This window comes from Mycteria americana, chromosome 1 (genome assembly GCF_035582795.1).
Source record: "Mycteria americana isolate JAX WOST 10 ecotype Jacksonville Zoo and Gardens chromosome 1, USCA_MyAme_1.0, whole genome shotgun sequence".
Lineage (NCBI taxonomy): Eukaryota > Metazoa > Chordata > Aves > Ciconiiformes > Ciconiidae > Mycteria > Mycteria americana.
The window spans coordinates 198,062,545-198,080,489 of NC_134365.1; the positions used below are offsets into that span (position 1 = coordinate 198,062,545).

At 35.5% G+C, this 17,945-nt stretch overlaps 1 protein-coding gene across 2 annotated transcripts in view; it reads right to left on the bottom strand.

Moving 5' to 3' along the window:
* Positions 1-17,945, bottom strand: part of B3GLCT (beta 3-glucosyltransferase) — a 67,870-nt gene that overhangs the window by 39,049 nt on the left and 10,876 nt on the right. For both annotated transcript variants that reach the window (XM_075490801.1, XM_075490800.1), the window contains exons 3-4: positions 17,363-17,402; positions 9,477-9,586 (exon numbers count right to left, since the gene is read on the bottom strand). In XM_075490801.1, the coding sequence (XP_075346916.1) occupies positions 9,477-9,586; positions 17,363-17,402 (150 nt within the window). The remainder of the gene's footprint in view (positions 1-9,476; positions 9,587-17,362; positions 17,403-17,945) is intronic.

Genomic DNA, 17,945 nt, shown 5'->3' on the forward strand with positions numbered 1-17,945 from the left:
ATGTTGATGTGACACCACAAGATTTTCCTCCACTACTGGTACAAACAATTGTCCTGCAGCAAACTGAAAAACAGTCATACAAAGAATTTATAAGTGTGCCTATGTTTTCCATGATCAGCAGCAGAAAACATGTCAACATCAATACAATTGCCTCCAATCTTGTAGACTGAAACCTGAATAGATCATAATTCAGATGACCAGGACATGAGAAGACTCAAGAAACTACTAAATCTAAAAAAAACAAAAAAAAATTTTTCAAAATATATGTCAATCAAAAAATGAATTATGCCCCCCCCCCCCAATTAGTCAAAAAACATAAAATACTTCTAATTTCATCTTTTTTAATCTAGACTGGGCTACATGTTTCAAAGATCAAAATGAAGTGTGGAGTCTTCGATTAGTGCTTGCTGAGAGAGTTGTCAAGTCCTGACTTTTCAAACTGAACAACATAAAAAACTAATGTCATTCTTGTAATTAGTTGGATGTGAACAACACTCAGAGGTATTGGTCCATTTCAAAAATATTATCATAAATCTTAATACCTAGAAAAAAAAGACATATTTACTAAATGAAATTCAAAGCTAATCGCAAGATTGAAACCTAGACCAAAAGCAGCTCCTACTGCTTCCTAACACTGCCTCATACATTCAGTCTCAGTTCATTCATTTTTGTGCATTTTTTTTCCTACTCACCGCACTGTCTTGCATCACAGAGCGCACAAACTGTATTCCTTTCGGATGAAATTAAACCAGAAGATGTGCTGCAACTGCTAATGGACCTCCAGTTCACAGAACCAAATCAGAACTAGTCCAAAGTTAAATCCTTTGAAATGTCATGTAACACCAGTGCTAGCTCCTCAGAAACAACTGCATTGCTCCTCATATTTGCTCCTATTGCACCAAACTACTTGCTAATGTAGAAAGTCCAAATATTAGTCCAGATGTGCCAAGCAAGTATGGCACATCTGCTATACTTTCAGTTAACTGGGATTTAACAAAATACTACTAATAAAATAATTACATGGATTTTATGTCAGACTAATATTTAGTTTGACCAGCAGTGTGAATTTTGAAAACTGAGACAAGTATTTGAACTTGCTAATTAAAAAGTGTACCTTTGGGGGAAGAAACTTAATCAATGTAAGAGTTCTCACCAATTTATTCTGCATTTTCTGTTTCCTCCCCTAGAATCTCCTATTTTCCCCCTAGATATCCCCTATCTTCTCTGTTCTGTCCTTTTGAGAGTTAATGATCACCAACATCCCAAACTATGTCTTATTTTGTAACAAGACAAAACCAATGTGCAAAAATCTGGAAAAGATTTGAGTGTTTATTATAATAAATGCTACCAGAGATGTGTAGAATGACAATAATAAATTGCACTAAAGTGCCATTTGTTTGCTTATCGCTTGCGTGGATAAAAACCAATAAGGAATACTGTCTCCACAGCTCACAGTTTGCAAGAATTCTGAACAAAAGCAATCATACAGCAGACAGATGTGATATACAATACACAGCTATTATTCATGAAAGTAAGTATTAATGGTGAACCATAATAATTATGTTGCCAACTGATCTGAGTAAGATTCTTTATTTAGAATGGTTGTTTAAGATAGATTTTGCTTTTAAGTAAAAATTCATGTTACACACTAGTATTATCAGCCACAATACTAAAATCCATTCTCAATCAGAACTAACACATAAAACCACTTCAAACAACAAAATTAAGCTATTTATGGGGTTCTGTTGATTCTTTTATTATTAGCAAATTGTCCCTTCAAAATCTATTTTAACATTGGATGGTTTGCAAATTCCACGTGTCATACACACAAATGGACGATGGTTTACTTCTGTCTTCTGCTTTTCTCTCCCTTTAGTCTATGGAAACAATATAAGCTCACTAACCTTCAACTTTTTATTACAATTATCTACTGAAATTCTTAGCCTCACAGAAAGTTTTAAGTATTTCCATTTCTTAGTAGATTTTTATATTCACAGACAAATAAGTCTGGAGCATCTTTCACTAACAGCGAGTTTGAGGCAGTCATCGCCCTAGCTAACTTAATGTGATACATGGGGCAGCAGGTCCCTTCCCCCCAGTCGTCTTTTACCAAGTAAACCCAAAATACATTTTCTAACTTAGGAAGAAGAAAGTAAGAAGAGAATGAACAGGAACAAAAGAACAAAAATAAGCTTCCACAAGGCAAGATATGAGGTAAATGTATTTCAAGTACTAGTAGAGATGCTCAGGAGAACTTACAAGAAATGAAGAAAACCATTAACAAGTACTGATTTTAAGGGTTAATTTTCATGATTTAGTAATTCTAGTCTCATGTATACTTGAGAGCAGCAACTATGGCACTCTATTCAAAGATAACCGAGCAATTTCAACGTCGCAGACAGCAGTCACAGTGGAAAAGGATACTTTAGATCAATCTCTTATTCATTCTTTACTAATAAAGATACACCTTAGCGAAATGGTTTCCTTCAAATTCTATGATGTATGTAGAAATTGCTGCAGAAGAGGCTGAGAGGCACCTTTGCCTAAAGCACTTAAAACTTGCCAATTTCACGTATATTTTTTGTCCTGACATGAGAAGTCATCTCTGTAAGGTGACAGGTCCAATTTTCTGCATACAAAAGCCAATGCAGTTATCACATATTTGACTGGTAAAAGCAGCTATATAAAAAAAAGTGTATGATGTGCAAGGCAGGGCTGAGAGGAGCCCATTCGTCACTGCTAAAACTGTTAAAAGATCTCATTAGTGCAGTATTATCCAACTTCTACAAATTCTTTCCAATCTACTGAATACCTATAATGGGAAGATGATCATATTCATCTTCTGCAATTACAGTGTAGGTAAGTTTTACAGTTTCAAGCACAAAATAGTTAACAGGCTAGACATCAACTTTGCTGATAATAAAGCCTAGGATAATAAAGCAAAAGGATTCTGGTACCTTTGCAGAATGAAAAGCAAGGGCATACTGGAAAGTCAGAGATCAAACAATTAAAACAAAAAGCCAAGAGAACAACTGGAGGAAAGCAGAGATAAAACAGAAGTCGGTCAAATTTGTGAAGTCCTGCAAGATGACCTTGAAGAGAAAAGATTCAAGACAACTCTGAAATACATTTCCAAACTAAATAGTAATTTTGTACGCTTTTCCTGAAACACTTTCAAAAGGTTTGATTTTTAGAACTTGGAGGCACCTCACCCTTCCACAGACCAGAGTTTAGAAGCATTTCAGAAGTTGAGCACCCAAATACTGAGGCCCCAAAATGAGCAGCTGCATTTTAAAATGCAAATCCTAAAAGAAATTAAGCATAATTAAGACAAACTATGTACTCAACAGAAAAGAAAATGACCAAAACCATGCTGATATCAGACAATGTATGTAAGCAGAATAAGTAATACATCAGAAAACAAACAAATGCAGGTGTTAATATGGATAAGGAAGGGGAAATATGAACTTCATACACTAACCACTTAAATGCACATACTTATTAGAGACAAGGTTTTTATACTGCAAGCCGTACCGACATAATAGAAGTGAAGTTTTATGGACAGGTTTGGAAGATAGGTATAAATATGAAAGTTTTGGTTGATGTTACAAATAGAAGACAGGCAAAACAGAAGCAAAGAGGGAGAGAAAAAAGGTTAGACAAAAATGAAGGTCCAATTAAACTTGATACAGGAATCTGAAAATGAGGGCAAGTCCGAAATACTAAATTAATCCATTAATTTGTCTTTTGTCTTTTAAACAAATAAATCCAAATTATGCAAGGTGCAAGTTTAGGAGAAAATTCAACTAGTATGGCAATATTTAGGTGTTCATTCCCTAAATGGAAAATATTGTCGGGGGTGTGGGGAGAACAGGACAAAGAACTCTTGTTTCCAGAATTTTCTATTCATAAACCAGAGATGATCCAGGGCTTTTAGTAGTTACTGGTACTACCATCTGACTCAAGCAATGCAGACAGAAAAAAGAATCACAAGAGCAACATGTACTGGGTACTACGATACTCAGAACTTTTGGACAAGGATTTGTGTGGTTTCAGGAGGTCACCGATAAAAGCTGGAACTTCTTCCTCCCTCTCTTTCACTGCAGTACCATGTTCCCTAATTACTCTAATTTTTTCAGTCCATGAGGGACCCCCTTCTGGGACTTCACTTCTTTGAGAAAGCAAGAGTGCCAGATGCTCCAGCATCTCTGCCCTCACCACAGAGAAGTGCAGGACTTGTCATCTCAGCAAGATACCTTCACACAGTCTATTGCCAGTCATGTGCCAGATTCATCATTTTGCTGTGGAAAGAGTCCTGCTGATCAGTCAAAGACTAGCAAGACCTGGGCCAAGTAGAGTGGCGTACAAGATTAATATCACAGATGACATACCAGTATCTTCCCCAATGGCTCTGGTATAGACTGGCACCTAATCTTTGTTCTACTAAGAGGGAAAAATGATGGAAAGCTCATGGAGAAGGTATGCCGAAGAGCCTTGTTTTGCATAAATAAAGTCAACAAAAACTGTCCACTGCCTGGCAAGATAAACTCTTACGTCTTAAGGAATAAACATTTTAAGAACTAAGGTGATAAGCACATTTCATGAGGCTACAGGATTTATTTGACGTGAATAAACCTCGCAGAAGAAAAGAAAGCTGTTGCTAGGAAGGAAACAGATTGCACACTAACATTTTACAAAAAAAAAAAAAAGACACTAGATCTAATAACACTGGGAAATAAAATAATTTAGTTATGCATAAAACATACCTGTTCTAATTAAAAAAAAATAGGGTTGATCTTGATATTGTGCAAAACTTTGCCATAAAGACGAACTGTTGTAGACATGGAGATGGAGGGGCAGGACAGAATGTAGCCCAACACTTCACTTAAATATAATCAGTTAAACCTTGTTAAAACTGCAAGATTCAAAAATGAATCATCTGATCAGTCTCAGCTGGAAAGCAGCTTCCATGGCATGGGAAGCCATTATAGGAGGGAGAGGACGAAACAGGGTTTTCAGACTAGAATCTAGAATTTGAGCAAGTCATCTGAAAGTTGAAGCCACAGATATATTACGGATTGCACTGCATTTATGGTATTAATTTTGAAAGGTCTCAAGTGAATTAAGTCTATGAATATTTCATCTGAATATACAGATCAGTTTAAAAATAACTCAGCTGCAGTGAATAAGCAATCCTTCCACTAAATTTTATAAGCACAACATTATTAACATGCATCTGAGCTTTGCAGTAAGGGAACAGTTCAGACCTACTCCAAGAACCGTTGGGAAATTTTAGCTATAGAGCTTGTAGGTCAGGAAGAGGATCTATGCCTGTTCATTTGTGAAATACATCTAACAAGGAATAAAATAAGGAAGGAACTACTACAGCCCAAGAAAAACCTAGACACATTTTCAGAGTTGTTTCCATCATAGCCTGATAGTATTAAAAAAATCTCTTTCAGATGAGATATGGATGTCAGAATTCATTGTGGGAATAGTATCAAACAATAACAGAGGAATATTTAAAGAGGCTTTTGGACACTTCAGCTATCTTCGCTCCAGCATTTGAAATCAGATGTGGAAGTAGAGCTAGGAAGGACTTCAGAAAACATTAATTCACCCAGAAAAGGAATGCATGTCCCACTGGCAAATTAAGAAAAAAAAGATACAGTCTACAAATTCCCTGAAAGTAGTCTCTCACAGATGGCCAAAACATGAACGGGAACAATTTGGAGACAGATCATTTCAGGCAGGAATATGGTGATGGCTTTACATATATACATTAAAATTCAAGCAAACTAATTATACTTTTTTTCCCCCTCTCCAACACTTTAACAAAGAAATCTTCCATATTATTGAAACAGTGCAATGCTGCCATCAGTACCGCCTAGGCAATTAAAAATAACAGATTTTTAAAGCACATATGCCATGCTTAACAACAATTGGCACTTTGGCAATAGATATTGTGGCCATGAATCTAATGACATAATAAAATAAAGCTGAAATAGGCACCAAGAGGCTTTTCAACATTACAGATGCAGCAGCTAGGATACTGAGTTACAGTCAATTTGTGTTGGAAGCAGAAAAATAGAACCTTCTGTAGGCATGATCCTGTGAGATAACAAAGAGACTGAACATCTGAGGCACAGACCACTGGAATAGGCCAGCTAGGTTTCTGATCATTTTTGTTCCTGCTGCACTTCAGGAAACAGGATTTTGCAAAATTGTTTTAAATAAACAGGAACACAACTATAGGATACTCCTAACATTTGTCACCTATTTTCACGTTAGCCAAACTGGAAATTGGGAGATTGACAAAGAAACAATATTATGAAAATTTAATGAAGATATTAACTAAAGCAAGTATTTACTCAAGCAACATAATATGGAGGTTTTCTATATACAGTTCCACACTTTTGACTGTACTTTTTTCTTTTAAACTGATGTTAATAATCACTACAGTAACAGCCCTCAAACTCACAAACAAGCAATATTCCCCTTTATATGTAGGGATAGCTTAAATCTGTGAAACTTCATTTATATGAGATGGTACAAAATACAGGATTTTTCTCAAAACAAAAGTAAGCCTAATAGTAAAAAAATTGCAAATTTTAGTTACAACGTTTCTATAAAACAGAGGTCATACTTCACATCATCTATTATTCATATAGAAGTATGTGATACTAATTTTCATTTTCCAGTATTCCATGGTATCAGTCTTAAAATCTCATTCTTACATTCTTGTTTTGTTTTGTTTTTAACTCCATAATGAATAGTACTAATTTGCTCTATTTCTTCTGGTTAATATACATAGGATACCATTTAATCTCTAGGCTTTTCAGGAAAAATAAAAGGTTTTGGAACATAATCAATTGGCTGAGGGTGTTCAATGTAAGAACCTTCAAGAAAAAAAAAAAAAAACAACTCTACTAGACCAGTTTTCATAAAGAAATACACAGACCTTTGTCTTCAAAATACTGTCACAATCCCAGGCAATTAAATAGCATTAACTGCATCTAAAACATATTTCAGACAAAATCTATCATTTTTCAAAAACTGTATTTTACCTGTTTTCTAGTCTTAAATGTAATAGCCAAAAAAGTAATCCTGGTTTTCCATTTTTTAAGAAGATAGGAAGGGAACAGTCCCAAATATTATAATTTCACACTCTGACAGCTTCCTTATCTGGTGTTTCTTAGGAATGTCTAGTTTACAGAGCTTCTTAAATGCTCAGAAATCTCAGAAAATTAAGAAAATTGGTAAAAATCTTAAGGAATTTTCTTCATTGCTATGTTCTAACTTAACAGTTTTGGTTAACATTCACTAAACCGCTATGAAATATGCTTGTCAGCATGAACACAATACTGACATCTACTGGTGACCGGAATTACAGATTATTTTCACATGAAAACAATGTTTTAAGTACATAGTGAAAGAAAATAAATGGACAAATTACTTGTAAAGATTAATGTAAGGTAAATATGAATGTGAGTGATTTAATCCATTTTAAAGCAATGCAGGTATTCTAGTTTCATTAAATAACACAAATCTAACAGCTGGCTTCCTCTTCTCGTTTTAAAACAGAGGAAAATAATAACTAATGAATCCTTATGGACTAAACATCTATTGTTTGGTCCTGTGACAACAGGCAAGTGAACCTGCTGATTCCGTTGATCCAGTCCTTTGCTTCTATACAGCAGTTGTCCTTTAAAACACAAGGATTTAATTTCCTTTGCCTGAAAGTAATAATTTCATATGTATTCTTTTTAATGAAAAATACAAACTTTAAATGTTGATGTGCAGAATTTAATAGACCTTCTGTCTCTTCTCTATAATTAGTATTATCGGGTCATGCCTCACCATGGCCTACAGTGGAATTGCAAGTTGACGAAAACAATCAAGACATGCCAAGTACATGCAGGCTATGCTCATTTTTTCCTGTACATTGATGGCTTTCTCCTTTTTCCAGATTTCAGGTATGAAATTTTTGGTGTGATGTATTTCCATCACTGCTTCCCTAAGATGCCGTCAATGCTGTTTAACAGGTATCTCAATATTGGAAAAGCATCACCATTTCATCATTCCAATAAAGGAATCTCCTTAATTAGACAATAAAGTTTTTTAAAAGCCAGTTCCGTTTGCTCAAGGCAGAAGTACTCACAGGTACAACTCTGATTACAAAAAAGATTTTACCTCTCCCATAAAACATGCCTATATTCCTGCCTCACTGAAGCTATTTATACTTTCACCTACTGATCTTTTCATCATTCATATTCTGCAACATCAATTTCAGAACTCAACTAAAATCCTTGGTTTTAACAACTGAAGCCATAATCTTCTCTGCACACATTGTATCTGAACACTTGCCCCAATCCCAAAGAGGACTCTGAAAGAGCAGAACTCTGCAGAACAAAGGCTGTTCACATGACTGATTTCATTAAGGGATTAAAAATTGCATTTAGAACGGATTTAATTACAACAGGTTTGATAAGCTTGGATAAATGAAGCCTAAAACATCCAGGAATCTGATTTAGGCACAGCAAGGCCAAGATACATAAGACAATTTAAATCAGATTTCTTTTTCCTTTACAACAAAGAACCTGGAATTGAAAAATAGGTCCAATAACCTCACAGCAAGCTATTTCATATCAGGGGATGTATGCCTCTTACTTTGTTCTTATTTTTATTAAAGACAAAATAAAGCACTGTTTATGTACACTTAACTTACATTGAAAGTCTCTTAAAAACCTCTTCTCTCTAGGCTAAAGCTTTACAAGTCAAATTTCATATTACAGCGTTAAGCCAAAACCAGACTTGTACAACATGCAGCTCCCAGGCCAGCATGGCCCACCAGCAGGTGAGAGGCAGAGTGCTCAGTCTGCAGTGGGGTGGCAGAGGAACAAGGAGTAGTTAGGGAAGGTACTGCACCAGGGAGGGAGCTAATACCAATGTGGGCAAGAGAGGTGTGGAAGGCTATTGCTGTAGGAAGTACGGAATCCTGTCTTAGGATTTTAATGTCCACATACATTGCTGCTCTACTGCCACAATGCTACAGTTGTGCAATGAAATTCTGACAAAATCTACATTACAGCATCTTCATTGGCTCTAATAAAATACTCATCTAAATTCTAAGTATTACTTAAATGATTATGTATTTCACTTCATAAAGAAAGCATCTGACTTTTTCTTGAAGGCACACTACAAGTCTTTCTTGTTATCAATCTCACATCAAATGCCATCCAAACAAAAACAGGTATTACACAAAAGGTAGATAGTTCAAATTAAAATTTTTTCATGATACATCACGGCATACAATCAGTAAACACCCACTGAAATAGTTCTCTTATAAGCACACAGAAGACAATTAATAAAATGAAAAAAATTGATCCAAAAAAGGCACAACACAAAACTATATTTTTAGTAAAATGCATTAAAAACATACATAACAAGGTGCAATCTATATTATCTAAACATACCTTTCCAAGATCTGCAGTCTGTTTTAAAATATCTCTTTTTAGGTCTTCTGCTCTCTTGGAATGAAAAGAATTACTTTGACTCTGGATGATAAATACAATTTCTTTTAATTCTGTAAACCAGAAAATAAGAAGATTTAAAGACAAAAGAAGTTATTTTCAGTTTTGCTCCAAAGCTACTGAGAACCCAGGTGTCCGGGGGAATCTATTACATAGCAAGCTATTTCTTTAGTTATACAAACGTTTCATGAAATAATAAAAAGGTATAATTTAACAGACAAAAAAATCCAACCCAGTCCTTTTAAGAATTAACACATAAAAAGTATGACATGACTAGGAGATCTGCAGCAACAAAGAAACTTATGCCTGCAGTTAACAGTAGCCATATTCTTTAAATTCCTTTTTCTCTAATACACCAGCACTCCTTATTACCAGAGTTAAAAGGTGTTAGTCATAGACCAGAAGCTCCCCTCACTAGGCAATGGACGAACACGAAATGGAAAAGACGCTTCCTCAATAAAGAGCTTAAAACCCTACCCAGAAACAAACATCAGGTGGAGAGACACACACATGAGAACAGTGAGGTACTTTTAGCTGATAGGACAGCATCAGCACCTCAAATGTGTGCTCACAGTGTTTAAAGGCACCATAGTTAAGAACTTTCAACAGGAGAGGAGACTGTGATAAATTTAAAAGAAAATAATGAAGTAGCTCTGCAAACATTTATGGACACAAAAAAATGCTTATTAAAAAATACAAGTAGGTGATGAAGGCTGATACTATGGAGAAGCTGAAGATAGCCAAATTTTATTGACAACAGTAGACAGAATAATCTCTCAGCGCTTTGAAATCTAAGAAAAACAGGCAGATTTGATCCCATTCAGAAGCAGAACACAGCAGAAGATGAGAAGGTGCAAGAAGAGGAGAGGACAGATGCCCTTTCCAAAATTCTTAACAAGTTTGACCAGTGCTGCATAACCCACCCAAGATCATAAGTAGCAATATATAAGATGAGGAGACGCTGTACTATAGTTTCTGTTTGGTTTGCCAGAAAAGGCTGAACTTTACAGATACCATGCAGAAAGTGTGCAGATGAGGAAATTCAGGGAATAACAATTTAAGAGGTACAAATAAGTGACTGACCAATTACTGCCTAAGGAACAAAAAAGATAGTCACGATGTTCAGTGTTCCAGGAGAGAAGCAGACGACTTGTGGGGAGAGTGGGCGGGGATTAAGAACTGCATTTAAATTCTGTCACTCGAGGTAACAGTCAGATCAGGCATAAAAGATTACAGATTACAGTTAGTTCAAGGAAGAGACAGCACAGAAAAGGCTCCTGAGTTAATGTTTACAGATTACATCACTCCAAGACAAGACAGTACCAAAAGGAAAGAAATTAAAGATTAAGTTCCATGGGATCTGTACAGACTGTCAAAAAATGTGGAGAAGGAACAATTATATAGGTAACAAAAAAGACATAGGAGTCAAATTTCAGAAAAGCAGAACTTCAAGACCATCATCATTAGCAACATTATGAAAGCTGACAGAGAAATCAAAGATATAAAACCTCTAGGAGAGCTTTCTAAGAACAGTTACTGGCATTCCATTGAAACCAAACTTTCAATGAGATATAGAAGATGTCAAATTGAAGACAGTGCAGGATGCAAGTTCAGTAGAGAAAATCCACAGAGTCACGGCTGCCAGATTTTACTACAAGCAAAGTCTGTGTGAAGATAAACATCCCAAGGACAGGGCACCTTAGAGGAAGCATGTGAAGCTTCTTGTCAGGCAGCAGAGTATTTCAACACTTTCAATGTGCAGTTTTGCTGCAATATAAACTCAAGTTTTACTTCATGCAATATTTATTTCTAAAATGTATATTCTTGCATCACAGATCAAGTCAACCTAGAAGATCCTAGTTTCACATCAAGATCTTGACCTCTAGGTTAAAAATGCTAAGTTGGCAAATACAGTAGAATAAGTGAAGAACAGCGGAACAAAGATGGAGAACAAATGTCCAAAGAAGGAAAGTAGTAGTCTCAAGGAAAAAAAGTTAAAATGAGCACATGAAGAAGGATCACAAGAAAAACAGTGGCAACAAAAAGAACATTAACCCCAAATATCTTTGCTAAGACTATAGGAAGATTGCCATGTCCAAGACCTGACCATCAATTACATTCCTTTGTTCCTCTGAACAGTTACTTGTTAATTTAGACCTATGACAGCTCAAAGCTGCAGTTAAATGTTTTTCTACTTTTTCCCTGATACTCTTTTCCCTCAATTTATTAACTTATTCACCAAGACAAACTCTGAAAATGTCAAATTGTGTGAGGTTTCTGGTGATAAAGTTGCAGAGACGGCATAAGCACCGACATAGATATCAGTTCTGATTTCACATTTTTTCCCACGCAGCGTTCCTTCATGCTCTGACCCACCCAAACTGCTTAGAAAAGCATGCACAATAAAAATGTCTGAATAGCAGCTATTTGCTATCAAGAAATTTGCTAGATTTCCTGTGCAAAAATTAAAATTAGAGCAAAAATTAAAATTACACTTCAGTGATGCTAGTGAGAGTCAAAGGGCTAAGTCTACATGCACAACACTGAAAATATCCCAGAGATAAAAAGCAAAAGCTATATTGCTTTATATAATTACTGTTTTAGTATCAGTACATTTACAGATATGCAAGCATCTGAATTACACTCAGTTTCACTTAACGGTACATTTAACACCACCTGTGATATCCCACAATAGAATACTTTCTAGGAGTAATCTAATAACTACTTTGGTGTTACTGCTTTAATCCAATGGCAATAGTTTCGTCTGCTATACACACTTTAAAATAGCTCATTAAAAGAAATATTCAATGTATTAAAATGTCAACAGAAAAGTATATATAATTTTAAACACCTAAATTGTTTCTCAAGCTGAGAAATAGTCAACCAAGCAAGACAAAGAGTGGAGTCTTCTGGAAGATTACTATCCAAAAGAGCTACTGATATACTTTATTTCTCTTGTTGTCTTCTTTTCTCTTTTATTCCCTAAGGCATTTCCATATCTAGAAAATATCTTCAGCAATCTCAAACGCTCATTGATTTGAAAGATACTGCAAGTTCACAGAAAAAAAAATCAAAAAAAAAAAAAAAATTAGGAAACAGGAATGCTGAAACTTCCTGAGTCTTATGACAACCATGTCTCACTGCTAAACAGAATGGAGCCTTAAAAAACTTTTAACAAGCCATTAACAGTAATGTGTGTTTTAGCAAGTATACAATGACCCTATGCATAAGGAGGCAAAATACGCCTCCTTATGAATTATCACTAAATCAGTTCAAAAGGTGGCGATGGGGAAATACTGCTATTTGGGAGATAAGCACTGCAGTATAACCACTAGCACGAATGGACTACTTGTATGATTTTTTTTTTTTTTTTGCAAAGTTTATTCACCACAAAAGGCGGTTTAAGTCAACTCAAAGCTACTGAAAAATTTAAAACAAACATTTCAGGCCTCCCCACCAAAAAGAGTAAAAAAGCTCCTAGAAGAACATAAGATGATGATGTTGCCTGCTAGCCTTCCTCTACTAGCCAGCAGTTAAAACATTCACCCAGGATGCAAGAAACCCAAATTCTCATCTGTGAGGGAGTTTGGGCCTGAATGTAGATCCTTGGCATTCCAAATCAGTCTTAATTTCTAGGTTGCAGGTATATTCTGAGGTGGGTCTTCCCCATTCCCTCCTATTGTTCTAGAAATGGCAAAGAGTGAAAATGGCTCCTGAGCTTCCAAATTACCCAACTCTCCTGAAACAGTGGGCATCCAGAACCATGTCTCTGACTCGCTGAATGTTTAAACACATCAATAAAAAGGTAGAACAGGCATCAACAGAAAAGACAGAATTCCATGAGGATTTTTATACTTCCTGGAGTATGTGTGACATGATCCAAACCATTTCCGCAAAAATTACAATTATGACTTTAAAACAACTAGGATGCAGTCTAACCACTGGCCTCTAATAGGTAAAAGAATGCCACTGACATCTTTGCAGCTCTGTCAATGGTGCTTAAATCTATCTCCTCCTTTCTTTCAGTTTTTCTTTCCTAAGAAATGACGGAAATAAAATTAATTTGTTTAAGGCTGAATGGAATATTTGTACAATGAAAACAGCGTTTTCATTCCAGTGAGAAAGTACAAAATGACTCATTATTTAGTCAGACAAAAACTAAACTGCAGAAGCACTGGTGCTTTAACTCACAAACCAGAGACTCTACTGTGTAGGTCAGAAAACTCAGCTTCCGATTTGGGTTTAAAAAAATTAGGCCACTTGCATATTCTATAGGCTTTTCCCTCCTTATGCCAACTCTAAAATCAACCTGAAACTCCAGATCAAGATCTTATAGTTCTTATATTTTGAGCAAATTATGGTAGCCTAGTATAAGGCTTCCACAGTTAAAAGTAGAGGTAAGTCTTTTCTCATGCTAAGAACAGTAATTCATAAATGTGTTTATATAAAAGTTATTGGGATCTTTCTGGATTAAAGGCAGTATTTGCATATATAGATAGATACAGGCACACAATCTCATCTCTGTGTGTGTGCTTATTTATTTACCATATATGCAATAAGCATTGTAATGACTGATTATCTGTTTATGGCCTGCAGTATGAGAACTGAAAGCCATCCTAACTTCAAACACTCTCTTCTCAACACAGTTTGAGTATTTCCGATATTTCTATTTCCTGAATTTTACTAACCTACTTGCCTTAATAACAACCAAAAAACCACTTTAAAAAAATTCCAAATGCACCACATTTTTAGTACACTTATTTACTTCTTGAAATTAGAAGTAATAGTATCCAGTTGTTCACAAACTGCACACCCTTTCATAGTTTTGTAATACATAAAGTATGTTGCTTACCACCTCAGAACTCATGATGTGTCTTAACTTACTTAACAACAACAAAAAAAAAGTTCATCACCTATGCATTTGCTCTGACACTAAAGAAAAAACTTACTTAAACCTCACATGTTGTTCTCACCTTTCCACCCAAACTTCCGTCACTAATTCCTAGAGAGCCTAGATAAAATGCAGAACTAGGCCAGGCAGGATATTAAAAGGATATAACTGCAAAAAATATTTTTGATACTTTCAGAATATTGCAGGTATTTGCAGATCAGAGGAAGTATAACATCACCATATTTGCAAGAATCAAATCCAAGAAAAAAAAGCCTCAAGACTACTTCATTCTTCTTCTCTCATTTAACACACATGTTTAAAAAAAAAAAAGACAAAAGAAAAAACCCAAACCAAATACTCTCTCACCCCACGGCCAAAAGCTAGTAGATACCCTTGTGGTGAGAGGAATATCTCCAGAGAGAATGACTCAACCTACCTTGGATCTCAGTCACTCTCTGGAAGTGCCCCGCTCTTTCCACAGACTGCAGAAGGAATCTAGAGAACTCACACTCCCAAGCTCAATGCTTCCTTGAGTTTCCAAAGAAGGCAAAATCATTGTACACTTGCCTGAAACAGCCAGCACCTCACTTCAAGAAGAGATTTGCTTTTGTTATTCAAATATTCTAAAAGCTGAAAATACTGTTCGTCAGCAATACGGCCTACCATTTGGGGACAAATCCATCCACCAACAGAGTACCTATACATCCACCTGAAGGGCAAGACTTTTTGCCTTGGCGTGGCAATGATTACCCAACATTGGTTAAGTCACGTCACTGATCTTTTGGCTGGAATATAACATATCCGTGCATGAAACTCTTTGCACACCAGCCAATCCAGAAAGCTACATCATATTCTGGGTAGACAAAGCGACCATGAGAACATGAAGTTCAGTCTTCTCTGTATTACACTTGTCTTCCCAGTGACTAGGATATCAAGATGTTAATACCTGTCTTCAAAGGCTTGGCTAAGGACACTTAAAAAGATCCCTTAAACCTCTGGAAGTAAAACTACAGATGATAACTCTGCTTCCTTGTTACAAAGGTACAGCTTATTTATAAAGGAGAAAGAATTTTCTTGTATAACAGTTTGAAAAAGAGGAATGAAAAAAAACCCAGGAACTAAGAACCATCAAGAACTTCATTCTCTGTTTCAAGTCCTTCCTTGATTTTACCCACAGAAATGGGTTAAAAGAGACTTTAAAAAAAGAATTCTTTCTTAAGGAGAGGCAGAATCTCGTTAAAAAGAAGATAAAGAACACAAGAAATGATGTATTACATCAGACCAATGGTCCATCTAGTCCAGTATATTGTCTTTAACAGTAGCAATAGGAAACACTATTTAGGAACACCACAAGACCTTCACTTTCTCCAGTGTTCCTCATACTCTAACAGCATCCACAACTATTGTACTAGGAAATGCCAGAAGAAATGCTGCCTATCTTACCATACATTTATGGACTTGTCCCCTCTTGAAACTGCTGGTATGGTCTGCTTCTACTACCTCCTGTGGCAGCAAGTTTCTAAATTTTGCTACCTGCTGCATAAAATACTTCTGCTTTAAAGTGATCTCCTACTGAAACAAACAATATATGACAGATGGTAGTTACATCACTAATGTACCATTGTAACATTCCTAAATATAACTTTCCTAAGTAATGAGATTGTATTAAAACTTATGAAAACTGAGTCAAAAGCCAAAAAAAAGTCTGTCAATGCCTCCCTGGGTGTTTTATGAAGTGAGACACAGCAGGTCTGCTGGGAGTGATAAAAGCAGCAACCAGCATCTGGCTGTGCTATGAGATTCCACAGAAAGAGATGAAAGAACACAAAGAGGAAATGGACTTTCTTTGACACCAGATAAGGATGGGTGAACAGGGAAACAGAGTAATAAAGCTTCTATAGAAAGGTCCTGACCTTTCAATGGTAAAATGGGAGATTAATGGGACAATGGACTTAATTATTTTCCACAAAAGTGGTTATCTGTGTTAGGGACAGAGCTTGCAACTAAGTCCAAAAAAAGCCAAAAAACAAACAAACAAAACCCAGATCTCAGCACCATTCAGAGTTCTGTCAGCAACTCCACTAAAAGCATGCTAAGTCTTCCTGGTGTTCAGCTTTGATGTCAAAATGAACTCACAACTACTCAGAAACTGCTGCAAGAGACATGGTCAAGCTGGCTCTTTTTAGAACAAGCAGACCCAAGTGCTCAAGGTTTAGAAGAGTGAGAAGTACTGTAACAGTCCAAGTTGCTTTAAGAATTGAACTGCTGTACTATAGCAGAGGCAGCACTAGGTTACAGTGCAGATATTACAAGTCCTTATCTCAGGTCTGTAAACTTTTTGCTGGAAGGACATCAGACTTGTTTTCAGAAAAGGCAGAAGCTTGCAGAATTTTTAGTCTCATAATTTATCTCACATGTTCCGTAAAAATGTATTTTACCACTCAGCATCCTATTAATGTTTGACATGTTTTTTAAACACTTGTTTCCAGATACTACAAAGTTATTACAAGTTGTTACAAGTAATTTATAAAAACCCTAGTTATTACAAGTACCATGAGAACCTAGCAGAATGGTAAAATTCCATTTCATGTTAAATTTTTACAAGAACTGCTACTAAATATAATGAAATTTGATTTTAATGTACTACAATGTACTATTATATACTACAAAAAGCAATGCATCAGTTTCATAGTGCAAGTGCACATTTTCAGAAAAACACTTAACTACAAGAATTGCAAATACAAAGATCGAGAAGTCTGATGAGACTATATGAGCAAAGAAAAAAAATACAAAGTATTTGGGAACCAGCAATTAACTAACAATGCTGTTGAGCACTTAGGCACTGTTCATGCAGTCACTTCTCAAAGCATAACTGTATTTTATTCATATTAAAAAGGCAGCCACAATTAAAAACAAATACAGACTATACAGTACTTACCTTTGCTTATTTTACTAATTGTTCCACTGTTTTCAGACTTCTAGAAGAAAGGAGAAAAAGCAAAATAAGGATACATGCAAAAACTCAAATATTTCTATAGAGAGACAAGGGGAGTCAAAGCATTCATCAGATTGTAAACGCATACATAGAGGTTTTAATTCAAGAACTAAGAAAAAAACTAAAGTAAAAAGTTTTTCATCATCGAGAATTGAAACAGATATTCCACGTTTGTATACTTGTATACTATTACTTAGACAACACAGTAAAAGAAGAAGAAAAAGGAAAAAAAAAAAAAAGAATGCTTTTCCATGACTCAATTTATACCAGGGCTCTTTAAGTTAATACTTGTCTTTTTTTTTTATAATGTCTTTTTAATACAATGTCTTTTTTTTTTTAAATATGTATCTCCTGAGCACAAAGTTTGGAATATGGAACTCTATAATACAAACACACCTGTTCGGTGTGTAAAAAACACCCAACACACTCTTACTCATTTGATCCACTATCAAGCATCTACTGAAACACAATTCTTAAAGGAGGACCCAAAAGCAATTTATATCAAGACAAATAAATATGAAAAGGT